Source organism: Hesperophylax consimilis, chromosome 20 (assembly GCF_061612785.1).
Source record: "Hesperophylax consimilis isolate HC1 chromosome 20, BYU_Hcon_1.0, whole genome shotgun sequence".
NCBI classification, from domain to species: Eukaryota; Metazoa; Arthropoda; class Insecta; order Trichoptera; family Limnephilidae; genus Hesperophylax; species Hesperophylax consimilis.
Window position 1 is genome coordinate 27,062,229 of NC_142855.1, and position 16,263 is coordinate 27,078,491.

General features: G+C 36.0%; 1 protein-coding gene across 1 annotated transcript in view; it reads right to left on the reverse strand.

Annotated features, from left to right (window-relative positions):
* The window catches only part of LOC149414465 (salivary protein Tsal1-like), a 48,926-nt gene extending 33,074 nt beyond the window's left edge, over positions 1-15,852 (reverse strand). The window contains exons 1-2 of the mRNA XM_089644183.1: positions 15,815-15,852; positions 9,200-9,321 (exon numbers count right to left, since the gene is read on the reverse strand). Of these exons, the coding sequence (XP_089500309.1) occupies positions 9,200-9,321; positions 15,815-15,852 (160 nt within the window). The remainder of the gene's footprint in view (positions 1-9,199; positions 9,322-15,814) is intronic.
* Positions 15,853-16,263: the final 411 nt, after the last annotated feature.

The following is a 16,263-nucleotide window of genomic DNA, read 5'->3' on the forward strand; positions in this document are numbered from 1 at the left end:
GTATTTCCGTGTATGAATGTATGACGAGGCTCAAGAAACAGAATTCTTCTTAAAAGACTGATGGAAACATAGGTGGTGATATTATTATTGAAGACCTGACCATTAAGGTGGAGCGGTCTAGTATGGAGAATTTTTTTTTTCGTAATATAGAATTCGGCATACGCGGGATTGGTGCTCCGTTATGTACTTATCTTAAATAAAAAACATAAAAAAATATTTATTTATAATTACGACATCGCCACCACTTTGAATTTTTGGTAAAAACACTGAAAACACCAATAATGTTCTCCCGATTCTTAGAAATGCTTATAATTATGTAAAAAAAAATTGAGTGTTTATTTATTACCTATGATATAATTACATTATTATTTTATAATATAATTATAAAGTAGGACTGTAGGAACAGTTAAACTATTCCCATACAGCAACGAATCCTTCTACCCCAAACGCGTATCAAACAGAGTGAAGTGTATCGCGTATCATCTTGGCGAAGTTTCCGATCCGCTAGACATTATCTAGTAGATCGGGGTACTGACGCTATTCCTTCTTGTAGTTTAAACTTTAGACTCTCAAAAAAATGTGCTTCGTCTTCAATTCCTCAAGAAATATTGCAAAGTGAAGCACAACCAAATAATTCTCACCATGAGGTGAAAGACTTCCCTGTTGTGGCCAGAACATTAGACAGATATTGTATTTCAGATCGAGCAGGAGCTGCAATTGTTTTCGCTGTATTACAAGATGTTGGCTTAATGTCACAGAACGATACACCTCGCGTTGTGTATAGGAGTAAAATTCGTCGAGCTCGAATGAAGAAAAGAACTGCCCTTACTAGTAAGTCGTTAGTAATCGATTCCAATCAATTTGGTTTATACTTCGACGGACGAAAGGACAAAACTTTAAGCATGGAGGACAACCGGCTAAAAATAATAACTGAAGAACACGTTAGTTTAGTAAAAGAACCAAGTAGCGAGTACATGGGACAAATTTCATTAAAAACCGGAAAATCTGAAGCAATAAGTAATGGAATTATTTCATTACTGTCTTCTAAAGATATTGCGCTTTGGAAAAAAATGTTGCAATTGGATGCGACGGAACTGCAGTTAATACGGGGTACAAAGGATGTGTTATTCGGCGCCTTGAATCACATCTCAAACGGCCTTTACAGTGGATTGTCTGTCAATTACAAGCAAACGAACTCATTTTGCGACATCTCTTTGAGAACATCGACGGAACCACGACTGGACCGCAAAGTTTCACCGAAATTATTGGTAAATCTTTAAATAAGTGTGAACAACTTCCTGTTGTGAAATTTGAAATCATTCAATGTTCATTACCAAGTATGACAAATGTACAGGATTTAAGTACAGATCAGCTGTATCTTTTGAAAATGTGTAAAACTATTGACTCCGGATTCTGCAATAAAAATTTATCAAAAACAAATCCCGGTAAAATTGTACAATCCAGGTGGCTCACTACAGCGAATCGGATTCTTCGGCTTTACATTTCTACCCTAAAACCATCAAAAAATATGGTAACTTTAACGACATTTGTATTAACAGTTTACGCATGTGGTTCAACATTAAGACCAAACCATTATGTCTTTCTGGTGCAAGGCATTTACACGAAAAAATAGTGCTTTCACGGTATTTGCCCAGTGATTTAAAAGATATTATTGATCCAGTAATCCAGCGTAATGGCTTTTTTGGGCATCACGAAAATATATTGTTAGCATAGAAACAGGCACTTTGAAGGTACGAATAAAGTCTGATTGCATTTTCATTTGCCGAGCTTTCAATATTCTTCTCAACGCCAACTCTCTTACGTATTTTCGGTTGTCGTTTAACATGGCTAACAATCAATAATGTATTATACCATATTTTAATTCATATGTAACATCAATGATTGTTAGCCATGTTAAACGACAACCGAAAATACGTAAGAGAATTGGCGTTGAGAAGAATATTGAAAGCTCGGCAAATGAAAATGCACTCATACTTTATTCGTACCTTCTAAGTGCCGGTTTTTGATTTTTCACCAGATGATTATATTGATTTTATAAAGTGGGAAAATATAATCGAGCCACCATTAACCAAATTTGTAAGTGACGAGACAATTTTAAAAGCCATTACCGACCACACGATAATTGAGGATGTCATACTACCAATGATAAAGAATTTTCCTTGCCACACTCAAGCTACAGAGAGATGTGTGAAAATTGTAACAGAAGCCTCAGCCGTTGTTTGTGGACCCTTGAGGCGAGATGGATTAATAAAAACAAGGTTAGAGTCACGACACCTTATGCCTATTTTTAACACCAAAATACAGTACCGTTCATAGTAACTTTTGTAATTTTCAAGTTTTTCAATGCGGTAAATAATATATGTACATTTTTTATTTCCACTATTTGTTCCATTCTAACAATCTACGAATGTATTTTCTATAAATTAAATGATAAAATACAAATTTTATTTATGTTTTATTTCGCGTACATGAGCTTTAAATACTTAGGTAAAATCGTCAATATGATAAAATATAAAGCTTTGGCGATGTCCAGGTATTATGAATATATTTTTTTTTATTATTTTTGTTGTAATTGTTAATATATGGAGCATCTTTCCCAACTATGTCGATTTCGAAATTCTCAAAAAAAAAATTTCACTCCACCTTACTGACCATGTCACTTATTTATTTATTTACTTACATTTACCTTACCTCATCATTATGCTACTGAATGGACTATATTAGTGATGGAAAACTGGTGGCAAATGAAGTAGCTTCTTGCCTCTTAAAGTGGATATAGGTACAGCGATATGGGGAATAATGTTGAAGAAATAACCGTATGGTCTGAAAACTGTGCAGGTCAAAATAGAAATATAACAATAGCCACATCCTACGTATAGCAGGTTTTATAAAAAATTAAAAACCTCAAGATCATTCATCTTAAATTTTTATTACCTGGAAGTAGACTCTTGTCCATTCAGCGATTGAAAGGGCAAAAAAAACTACCCAATTCCAAATATTTTACCGCACGACAAACAAAATTAACGGGAACAATTCATCAGATATTGCAAAACTAATAATCAGTACATTGTACACTCCATGAACTTAGAAAATTTCAAATATTTAAATTCCCTTTAAAACTGGTTCACAATCACCTTTTGTATATCGAAAGAAGAATATGAATGGTAAGGGTTTCCTAATATCAACGGTATTATGGCATAAAAATGGTTTTCAGGAAACTGAATTTAAATATTATTATATTAGAAGAAAAAGGAGAGGTGTTTTGAGCGGTGACCGGATAAATCATCAAAATGATAATTCATGATAATTTCCCATTTTTAAAAAGTTATAAGTCATGAAAAGTGATGGTAAAGTGAAGAACAAAATCTCTATTAACTGGGTTAAGTGGGTTAGGTTAGGTTTAATTTATTTTTTTCATCGTTTCTAATGACTTTATATCACTTTTTAAAGGTGTGTTGAATTGTCGATTTATCATGGAACCGTTTTGAGCACCCCGGAGGTATTGCCCAGGTAAATACAATTCCAATCGCATTAAATACACCAAATTTTGGTGTCCTACAAAAGATGTTACAGTGGGTACCAGAGCCATTTCACTTTTTTTACACTTATTTTTTTAATATTTGTTTCTCTGTCAGATGACGAAGATATGGAAAATACAAATAATTTGTAAAAATAATTATAATTAAATAAAAAAATATATAAACAAAATAGATATTTATATATAAAGGTTATATAGTTATTATTTTACTTCCAAATGAAATTTCAACATTGATCTATTTTATTTACATTTATATTTACCTATAAATATCTATTTGATTTTTTATTTATATTTACCTAGTAAATATAAATATATATTTTATTTATAGGGAAATATAAATACAAATAAAATAGATATGTTTATATTTACCTGTTATATAGTTATTATTTTACTTCCAAGTGAAGTTTTCAACATTGATCCCTTTATAATATACCATGTGTCATACCAAAATATTCAATATCATTTTGAAGCAGAAGGACTCAAGTCCACAATGCTTTTTTTAAAACATTTTTTTAGGCTTTGCATATAAAATATTTTATTTTATTTTCTCATTTTCGATACAAAATTAATTGATTCAATAGGATAAAAAATAAAAATCAATTATCATGAATATCCGCAGAAGTTATGAGACCAAACTTAGAGAAAAAAAAGTATTTTGGCTCTCCTGAACATTTAGCTTTTTGGACTTGCATCCGTATGCTTCTCGGGTACAAATATATTTATAGAGTTATTTAAGTTATACGAAGCAATGTATAGTAAAAACACACCACAGATGAGGAAAGGTTAAAGCATAATCCATGATTTGATATGGGAACATTTATTTTAAAAAAATTAAAAAAAAGCTTTCATTTGAAAAGAGTCTTTGTAAGCAATTTAATACTTTTTGGATTGTTTTTGATTTCTTTTGATGTTGATCTTTCGAGGCTAAATTTGCGCTAAATTGTGGATTTTTTTTACATCTGATGTAAAAATTAAATTTGGAAAATTAAATTGCTTTTTTGATTACAAAAAAATTTTATAAGTAACATAAATAATTAAAAAGTTTGATTAATACTGATGGATTCGCTATTATTTTTAAAATATGAACATTAAAACTAAAAGATTAAAGGTGCATACAACAAGATATTATAAGACGAATGTTTGTCTAAAACTTATGTCTTTATTTTAATTTTATATAAAATAATAATCAATTTACAGATTATCATCATTTATATTACTAAAATAATTCGTAAAATTACTCTTCAATGCTTTTCCTTTTTGAAATGTTCTTCTTCTAAAGAAGCAAGTGCTTGTTTTTAAAAGAGTTGTGAGCATCAAGCTGAAGAATATATATGTTTGTTATCAATAATGATTTAAGGAAACACGATTATTACAAAAATACATGTTAATAAACAAATTCAAATTAATATTTATTAAGAAAAAGAGAAAAAATAATGAAGTAAGTAAAATTACATGGTTCACAATGCTCCAAATGGGTCACTCGGCTTACTTCTATTTTATAGTGTTATTTATAATGTTTATATAATCGAGTTGAAATATGTAAACTTAAAAAAATAATTTATTGTTTTTCGCTGGCTATCACAGGAGTTACAAATACAGGAAGGTGGGTAGTTGGAAGAATGTTAGTAATTTATTAATCCTTAGATTTTTTTGTATAATTTCGAAAACTGACAATTGGCCGGCATTATCGTTCTTCAACAGATCCATAAATTCGATCTCGTTGACGTATTTAATGTTTTATTAAAAATTGAGATACACGTTTAACGTTCTTAGATGCACGAGCTGTGTGAGTCGGGGCTGCTTCCAAAAAATATTAAATAAAATAAAGCTTCTTAACCTTAGCTTTACTAACGATTGTAACTTTTTTCAGGTGAACATATATTACCTTGAATTTCATAGAGAAGTATGTGAATAGCAGTGTGGTTGAATAATTGAATTCAAAATGTATTCCGTAAACTTTTAATTGTAAGTCAGCATGTGCTCGTCAGAAAAGATAATAATTATATTCACTCGTAACGAGACAAAGGTTTCCTTTTACTGTAGGTCAGGATGTGTCTTGTCAGATAGCTATTCCGAGAAAATGAATATTTGCACTAAGAACATGAAAAAGGTTTTTCTACACTGTGAGTCAGCATGTGGCTCGTCAGATAGCTCTTCCGAGAACATGAATAATTGCACTCGGAACATGAAAAAAGTTTTTCTCCACTGTGAGTCAGCATGTGGCTCTTCAGATGGCCACTTCGAGAACATGAATACTTGCATTCAGAACATGAAAAAGGTTTTTCCCCACTGTGAGTCAGCATGTGTTTCGTCATATTGCCCCTTCGAGAACATGAATAATTGCACTCGGAACATGAAAAAGGTTTTTCTCCACTGTGAGTCAGCATGTGGCTCTTCAGATTGCCACTTTGAGAACATGAATAATTGCACTCGGAACATGAAAAAGGTTTTTCTCCACTGTGTGTCAGCATGTGTTTCTTCAGCGGGCCCCTTTGAGAAAATGAATAGTTGCATTCAGAACATGAAAAAGGTTTTTCTCCACTGTGAGTCAGCATGTGGATCTTTAGATGGCACTTTTGAGAAAATAAATTGTTGCACTCAGAACATGAAAAAGGTTTTCCTCCACTGTGAGTAAGAATGTGCTTCTTCAGACTGCTCCTTAGATAAGATGAATAAGTGCACTCGGAACATGAAAAAGCTTTTTTTCCACTGTGAGTCAGCATGTGGTACTTCAGTTGGCCACTTCGAGAACATGAATAATTGCACTCGGAACATGAAAAAGGTTTTTCTCCACAGTGAGTCAGCATGTGGCTCTTCAGATTGCCACTTCGAGAACATGAATACTTGCATTCAGAACATGAAAAAGGTTTTTCTCCACTGTGAGTCAGCATGTGGCTCTTCAGACTGCTACTTAGATAAGATGAATAAGTGCACTCGGAACATGAAAAAGCTTTTTCTCCACTGTGAGTCAGCATGTGGTACTTCAGTTGGCCACTTCGAGAACATGAATAAGTGCACTCGGAACATGAAAAAGCTTTTTCTCCACTGTGAGTCAGCATGTGGCTCTTCAGACTGCTACTTAGATAAGATGAATAAGTGCACTCGGAACATGAAAAAACTTTTTCTGCACTATGAGTCAGCATGTGTCTCTTCAGATTGCCACTTAGATAAAATGAATGGGTGCATTCAGAACATGAAAAATGTTTTTTTCCAGTATGGGTTCGTAATTGCCTTTTAAAATTCGACTTATGAGAATGGGAGTAGGTACAATGAGGAAAAGATAATTGTTTTTCCAAAGGTTGCGTCTTGAGATCTGTCGAAAAAATAAAATAGTACGATTATAAAGGTTTAAAACGACTTAATATCTACACTTGGTGTAAGAAAGCACAGAAATTGATAACAAAATACGATTGCAGAATTGTTAAATTTCATTTAAAAAAAGTGTTTTTACCGGACTGGACAATTCTTTCAAAGCGTTCTAAGCATTCTTTTTTTACATCCGGCAGGTCTATGTCAATTTCCATACAAGAGAATCCCCCATCATTATCTTCTCGGCGTCCGTGTTCCTCCTTGACGGTAATAGTCTCCACATTAATGCAAGCTATAAAACAACATGTGCGTACATTGATCATCGATGTTAAACTCGTTTAAAAAAAGCTTAAACTAGAAACAATAAAATAAATCATTGATTAACCCTGCAGAAGTGAGAAATAAGTGAAGAGAGTTCAAGGTTAATTTAAGAAAATTAATAAGAACGACCCCGAATGTCCGCTTCAGAAGGAATAAGCATTTGCTCTTGAGTACCTTCAGTATGGAGTTGTTCTTTTAATTCAATAGCTCCAGGTACGGGGGCTCCATCGAAGCCAGAGTAAAGTTGGCCTCTCAGAAGCTGGGCGTACTGTACAGGGCCCGCAGATGCTTTAATAGTACACAACTGCTGACCCTGTACAAATCGCAAGTGCGCCCTACTGTCGAATTTGGCAGCCATCTCTGGTCCGGAGCCCCTAAATACCTGAAAAAAACCCTTGACTCTGTGCAAAAACGGGCGGTCCGTTTGATAGATTCCCCAATCTTAACAAACGGACTGCAATCTTTAGAGCACAGGCGTCAGGTAGGTATGCTGTCCTTGTTCTATCGGTATTACAATGGAAGATGCTCTGAGGAACTAGCGTCATTGATCCCTTCGGAACCGGTGCGTAGTCGGGATACACGCCAAACGCGGGCCCAACATTTGTACACGGTTGACATTTGTCACATGAGAACGGGTCGCTTCTACGATTCGTTCTTAAGTTCAACAGCTTGGCTGTGGAATGAACTGCCGGCCTCTGTGTTTCCTCCCTCCTTTAACATGGGACTCTTCAAGACCCATGTTCACTCCTTCCTCTCCACAAAAAGACCCTCCACACAGCATCCCCAAAGATGACAAAGGCCCTGAGGGAAATTATTTTCTTCAGGGCCTCCTGTGTAAAGTTAATATATAAAAAAATAAAAATAAAATAGAATGATGTTTTCTTCCTTCAAAATGTATTTTTAACGAATGAGGATGAGGTGGAAACTTGAGGAATCGAGCACTTATTGTAAGCATTGGCGGCTTCTGTGATCGTAGGGTATGGTCACATCAAACAAATCACAAATAAACTCTTCAAAACAATACATATTTTTGTAAACATAAGAAATATATATAAAATAAAACAATTGAAAACAATATACTTGTTACTTTGCCAATCATTTATAAAATATGGAATAAATGCTTGGAGAAGAGCAACAAACTGGTCTATCGATTCATTAGAAATCGCACAGAAACCGATCTGAAAGGTAATATTAAAAAAAACATAGACTAACTCATACAGAGCAAATATTAGACAGTTGTGACGTACTAGATATACGCCAATTATACGTTAAGACACTACTAATCTACATTTTTACCAAAAAAATAAATTTTAACATGCACAAAATATCACTAACAGACCAGTTAGACAAGCGTACAAAGAAAACATAAAAACTCCGACGGTAAATACAAGTTTTGGACAAATACACTATCAATACCATGCTATAAAAGCTTTCAACAGTCTAACACTTGAAAATAAAATTGAGGAAAACAAAAATAAATTTATACACAAAATTACAAAATGGATTTAAGAACAAAAAAGACAATATTACCAAAATTTTATAAAATAAAATAATATAAACTATACGTAACACACAAAACTTTGGCTGTTTCCGGCAAAGATAAAAAAAAATCTGGTAAAAACTAAAATAACTGCCACTAAAGAGGACAACGTTAACAAACATATAATGTTCTGTCGCCATGGCAATCCAAAATGGACATTTTTTATTTAAGAAACAAACATTCCCGGGTTACGAATAACTTGAGAACATTTAAAAATCTCCAACTACCACCACAGTAAGCGGATAAAGTTGCTTGTGTTGTGATGGAAGACTTAGCCAGCCGAGGAATTGAACAGACTACGCCTGGGTGGGACCCAAGCGCGATGTTAACTCAGCCACCGACCGGTCTAATACAATTTATTTAACATAAGCAATGCAACTCACTGGCTGTCTGAGTACTCTCCGCATATCGCAAACATTCCTTCTTTACATCTGGGAGGTCGAAATCCATATAAGTGTACGGCATTTCACCTCCGCCTTCTTCCTGGGGCCCTGGTTCCGTTTTGATGGAAACAGTTTCTAGATTAACTAGATCCATGGCTCCGCTGTCGCAGGGTTTGGTAATTGGTAAACGACCAAACAAATATACATACCTGAAACAAACATAGTTGTAACGTAATCCTATGAGCACACGAAAGCATTTAAATTATCGATTAGCAAACAAAATTTAATAATTTTAAATACAATATTTTGTTTGCTTGTAATATTCTGTAAAAACAATGATATCTTATACGAAACTGATATTTGAAATAAGGGATACATATTGTGACTATCTTGACCTTGAAGTTGACACTTCATATCTGTTGATCTAATCGATAATTTAAATGCTTTCGTAACACTTTTTTTAAAATGGGTTGAGGTCTAACTTTTAACCATTCCTCAGTCAATGGAGTCCCTAATTCAGATGCACTGATGGGCGTAATTAAAGATTGATCGCGTTAGATACAGTACAGTTGTGCATTTAAGCATCCCGTAGCCAAAGTTAATGAACAGTTTTCGATTTGGAATAACGGCCGCTACCAAAATGATAATATCGATTAATATAAGCATCAGTTCTAACCAGTAACTATCACAAGCATATCATGATAAATTTAACTGCATGGGTAAAACAGTTAAAGCGATATTAAGTAGAAACGAGTTGCAACGGCTGGCAATGAAAAGGTCAAAAGGCGTTATGTCAAATATATAGAAAGTAGTTTGGTTTTACATAGACAATAATAATGTCGTAGACCATGGATGAAAAAAATTACCCACGGGTTCATTATTCCTCATTGGCGGCTAATAAATGCATTCATTTTGCAATTAGGTAAAGGTGGTTGGAAACTTAGCATTTTATGATGGTAAAGAACCAATTCACTTTCACGGGGAAATTAATATTTTAGCCCTATCGCATTCAATCTGCCAACATTAATATTTTTCTTTACGTGAACGGTAGTTAAAAATGAAATTGCAACACTGAGTTTTCATCTCAAACACTAAATTATTAATTATTTTTATAAGCAATAATTATAAGCCTGAAACACTCATCCACATTGAAAAATCTCCAGATAAAAGATACATGACGCCAACGGGGCGTAATAAAATGTAATATAATTGCAATAATTATTACTTATCAAAATAATTGTTACCTTCTGTGCTATGCATAAAAAATCTTGTCTTAAACATTAGTTTACCAAAAAAAAAAATAAAAATTACTAAATTATTACTTTAATTCTGTAATTTCTATGGTAAAGCCGGTCGCCAGCTAGTTGTCATTTATTTTTTGGTTGTGTGATTTTGCGTTTACTAGTTTCGTCTTTTTTGTAAAACTTCGTCGAAAACATTTACACCTCTCGAGGAATCCATCAACCTCGTTATAAAGTTAAAGTAAAACAGAGATCCCGGGTCCTGCACAAAAGCATGAATGCATAAAGATTGACAACTCGACCTTCTATAGAATTGGTTTGGTCAAGATTTTAACCTTAGATCTGGCAAATTTTAAGACAATCGGGCATCGGTGACGTCACACCACACCATCGACAAAGGATAGAAGAAATTTAAAAAAAAGGCGCGACTATAGACTATATGTCCACAACAATATTCTAATGGGACTGGGACACGGTCAAGCGGCTTGATCGCAAGCACGTAGTTTATTGTCTATGGCACTTTGTGTCAAGCATTTTGACCGTGTACCGAAGCTGGCTTGCAAGCATTGCGCAATTCTACGTGCTTGCGGCAAGGCTTGATGCGAATTTATATTTTTATGGGAATAGACAAACGACAATAGACAAATAAATATCACGTATCATAAACAATGATATAAATTGAATAAAATTGTTATAAAATAGGTACTTAGTTATGGTTTTTGTGTTCAATTTGTAGAAATCCATCTAATTTAAAAATTTTGGAAGTATTTTAGTATTTTTTAATAATTATGACAGCGGTTTTCAAGGTCATTAATAATCAAACTGTAGAATAAATAATTTTCTGAATTTTCAATGGAGAAAACATATTTTTTGTATGAATACCGCACAAGATATTCATACAAAAAATAGCTGTAGCCTGTAATACACTTTGCAAATGCTCATGGGTAAAGCGGTACCTTAACTTGTACCATTCTTGACACCAAATTCGTTTCTTTTTATTATTTTATTCAAACATAAAGCTAACGTAAGAGCCAAGAACGCTTTGTCTTTGACAGATTCCATTTTGCCGCGAGTCACGAAATGACAGGAAGGCATAGAAGTACATATACATAGACCACCACGAAATCACAGAAAGGCGCGGCCATGCTTGACGGAGAGGCTTGATGCGGGCTGTCAAGCCGCTAAGCATAGACAATAATAGACAACAATAGACAACAATAGACAAAAAAAACTACGTGCTTGCGATCAAGCCGCTTGACCGTGTCCCAGTCCCATAAAAGTGAGTCCTTGTTTGGCCAATCTCCTTACTAGACATCCTAGAGTCGAAAATTAAAATTGCGTGCTAGTTTGTTCAAACTCCACCAACCGACCAATTACAGCACGCCCGCACCGCGAAGATCACGCGATGCCGCCATCTTATGTTTTCGCTTTCCAACGGTGTTTGTTCTATGGTGTTACTAACTAACTAACTAACCATCACGCCGTTTCCCCGCAGGGGTAGGCAGAGAGGACGGACCGCCAAACAACTCGGTCTTGGCACACACTCCTTGCCTCATTCACATTCATACATCGTCTCATACATACTCTTCTATTATTCTGACTCTTGACATGGCCCGACTCGAGTATCTGATTCACTTGATCGTGCCATGTCTTCCTCGGGCGTCCCCTACTTCTTCTACCATTCAAATTTGCATCATATATCCTCCTTACACTCCTATCTTCGCTCATTCGCTCTACATGCCCAAACCATCTAAGCGTCCCTTTCTTAATCTTACTCATTACGCTTACATCAGCCTTGCACTCTTTGCGGATCTCCACATTCCTCACACGATCAAACATGGTTTTACCACACATACGCCTCAGGGATCTCATTTCAACAGCATTTAATCTACTTTCATCCTTTCTTTGCCAGTTCCATGCCTCACTTCCATACATCAAGGTAGGTACCAGCACTCCGTTGTGGACTGCTAACTTCGCTTTTTTGGACAATTTTTTGTTAGCGCCTACGGCGTTTAGTCCTCCATTAACGGAATTACCTGCATTTACCCTTCTTTCGATATCTCTGTCAGCCTTCCCATCTCTCGTAAACATACTTCCTAAATACACAAACTCATCCACCTGCTCCAAGTATTCCCCATTCACAATTATATTGCACACTGTTTTCGTACTCTCTCTTTCAAACACCATTACTTTAGACTTACTTACATTCATCATTAACTCATTCTTCATGCATACTTCGTTCATCTTAGACACGAGAGACTGTAGATCATCTATACTATTAGCAATCAGCACCGCATCATCAGCATACAACAGGTAACATACTTTCAAATTATTCAAATTCGCGCCCAATCCCACCTCTTTCAATTCTTGCATACAATTATCCATGTATAGATTGAATAACCACGGCGACATTACGCAGCCTTGTTTAACACCTTTTGTGATATCAAACCACCCCGTAAAACCACCGTTTACCCTAACACATGCAACGCTTCCCTCATACAGAGACGCAATTGCCTGAGTCAGATTCGTATTCACTCCATACTTGGACAACACCTTCCATAGCTTTTTCCTGTCGACTCGGTCGTATGCTTTTTGTAAATCTACAAAGGCACAGAAAAGTTTCTGGTTTTTTGCCAGAAACTTCTCAGTGAGCATACGCAATGAGAAGATCTGGTCCATGCACCCCCTTCCACTCATAAAAGCACCTTGCACATCCCATATTTTATCCTTTGTTTCCTTTCTTACTCTTTCAATCAAAATTCTACCATACAGCTTGCCAACTGAACTAAGCAGGCTAATAGCCCTATGATTCCCACATTCCATACGTGACCCTTTACCTTTGTATAATGGCATGATCACAGCCCTTCTCCAATCTAAAGGCGTGTAACCTTCCTTTAAACATTGGTTAAAAAGATTGCACAACCATGTGAGAATTACACGGCTACCTCCTTTAAAATATTCAGCAGCAATATTGTCAAACCCAACAGCCTTACCATTCTTCATACATTTAATCGAGCTTTCTATCTCATCCATGCTAATTTCGGTAACATTCACTCCATCGTCATTCATATCTGATTCGCCGCTGGAATCACTGTCACTCACTTCGCTTTCGAAGACTTCCTCGAAATAATTCATCCATCTCTCTTTTATTTTTTCCTCATTCGTCAACATTTTTCCATCTTTTGATTTTATCACTTTCATGCTTCCGTTTTCTGGGCCACTCCGGGACCTTTTGACTTCTTTCCAAAACAACTTAATGTTTTCTTGGAAATGGTTTGTCATTTTCATTCCTTCTTCCTCTTCCAGGCGTTTCTTTCGTTCTTTCACTCCAACTCTTACTTTTTTCTTACATTCCTTATATACTTCTTTCGCTCGATACTTCTCTTCGCTGGAAGCACTGCCAGCCGCAATCAGACACAACCATGCTTTCTTCTTTTCTGAGACCAGTGCTTTAATCTCATCATCCCACCATGCATCACCTTTCTTCCTACCTTGCGTACTTATTCCACAAACCTCCCTAGCAGATTCACAAAGACACACTTTTATGTGGTTCCATGTTTCGTCTATGCTTAGACCATCCATTTCCTTCGCATTCAATCTTATCTCTGCACAATTCACATACTTACTTCTCACATTATCGTTTTGCAGTTTTTCTATTTTGACTCTTGTCGGAGCTGGTACCGTTTTCACTTTAGAGCGCCAACCGCGAAAGAGGTTTACTCTCGACACTACAAGAAAGTGGTCAGTTTCGACCTCAGCCCCTCTGAAAACTCTTGTGTCCTCGGTAACAGCTCTCAACCTAGAGTCAATTACTACAAAATCAATAATTGACCTCTCATTTCCTCTTTCCCACGTATATTGGTGGATACCTTTATGATCGAAGAAAGTATTCGACACAAACAGGTTCCACTCTAAACATACTTCAAGCATTCTGTTCCCGTTGTCATTCGTTCTTTTATCCCCAAACATACCTAAGACCGAATCAAATCCGTCACGTCTAATTCCCACCCACCCATTCAAATCGCCTGCCATTATAATCCTTTCGTTCATATTTTTTAGTCTCATTACAACATTCACACCAGTCCAAAAATCATCTTTCACTTCATCGCTTTCAGAATTAACAGGGGCGTAGCAAATAACAAGAAACACCCTTGTCAAACCGATTTTAAATCTGATCCACATTATTCTCGGACTTACACATTCATACTGCAACATACATTCAATCATTCTGGGAGACAGTAGCGCTGCAACACCTTGACAAGCCCTCTCCGTATCTGGTCTCCCAGACCAAATGACGAGCCTATCATTATGCTGCATTGTACCGCTACCTTTTTTCATACTCTCTGTTATACAAAGTACGTCCAAACATTTGCTCACCATAGTATCACACAGTTCGTTCATCTTTCTTTCCATTCCTCCTCTAATGTTCCATGTACCAATTCGACATTGATCACGTTCCGTCCTCCTCTTTGCGCCACCGAAGGGTTGGCGATGTGATGGATAGCGAACCTCATCGACATCTTTGTCGGCCATTCCCTTCCAAGTACTACTTAAACATCTTACTTATACAACTTATCATATCGTTACACACATAAAACAAATAATACATATTTATACGCTTAATATAACATTTAACTTAACAAATAAACTACCACTAAAAATAGTTATTTTATCACTATATAATTGTTTTAAAACACTCCATGTAGACAGCAAACCAAAGAGCGCGGGTTGAGTCCGATTTCATCCTTCATTTCCGATGTCATTATTCCACGCGCGGAACGGCACGAGCGGTGGGGAGCGGAGGTTGCGGCAGGGGTTGCATGAGTCGCCAAATGACTCTTTTCTTGTGCGGGTTCAGGGTAGATTCCGAGAAACGATGATTCTGTGGCCTAAGCAATGTCATATGGCCCACACACATGGCCCACATTTTATAACGGCACTGTATAAGCACTGTATGCGTCGGACAGCGGGGTTTGCAGTATTGGTGCGGGTGGACGAGGGGCAAGGGGCAAGGGCCGAAGGGATGATCACATCTGGTGAATGTTCAAAGCACTGATCTCGTATTATTAAATTGATAAAGCATTTAAATATATACCAAGGAGTTATTGATTGACAAAACAACAGGAAAATGTCAATAACTAATTACAAAAGTGCATACATACGCAGCAGTGTGGAAATAGAGCGGTAAGTGTTATTTTTGTTGTTTGTTTTAGGGGTGTTATGCCGTGTTGCGCTAACTCCTTCTTTAGCCGACGTTTCGGACAGCGTTGCAGTGTCCATCATCCAGTGTTGCCAACTCGAATTTTAAAGTAGAGCTAGGCGAAACCCAAAAAAGAGCCAAACAGGAGCTAAAATTTTGAAAGTGACATAAAGCATGAGGGGGGGGGGGGGGTTGTTAGAGAATTTCAGAGAAGAAAAATTCGGGGGCGGACTGCAGAATTTTTGACAAAAAATGACTTACCTTTTGTCCTTCTTGTTGGCTGCTTTTGAACAACTCATAACAAACATTCAACAATACACTTGTTTGTTTTTATAATTTTCAAAACACAATTATTTTTGATAATATCGAAATCTTCAGGATATTTTTATTGTTTTTTTATATTTTTTTTTTATTAGGCAGCGACTAGTCCTCTAAAAAATCTAAGCAGTCATCCGGTTCCAGTTCCTGTACCATCGCACTGCCAGGACCGGCTTCATCAGGATTTTTTTCATATAAAGCCATTGTTCCAATATTTTTTGAACTTCCGGGGGAAGTTCATAATCCTCGCAACATTTGTTGTGTCGCCTGAGCCCCGATCGAATTGTTAAAATCGAATTAACCATGTCATTGCCAAGTCTATTTCTAGTTTTATTTTTGACTATATTTAACTGGCTAAAAACTCGTTCCACTTCTCCGTTTGACCACGGCAG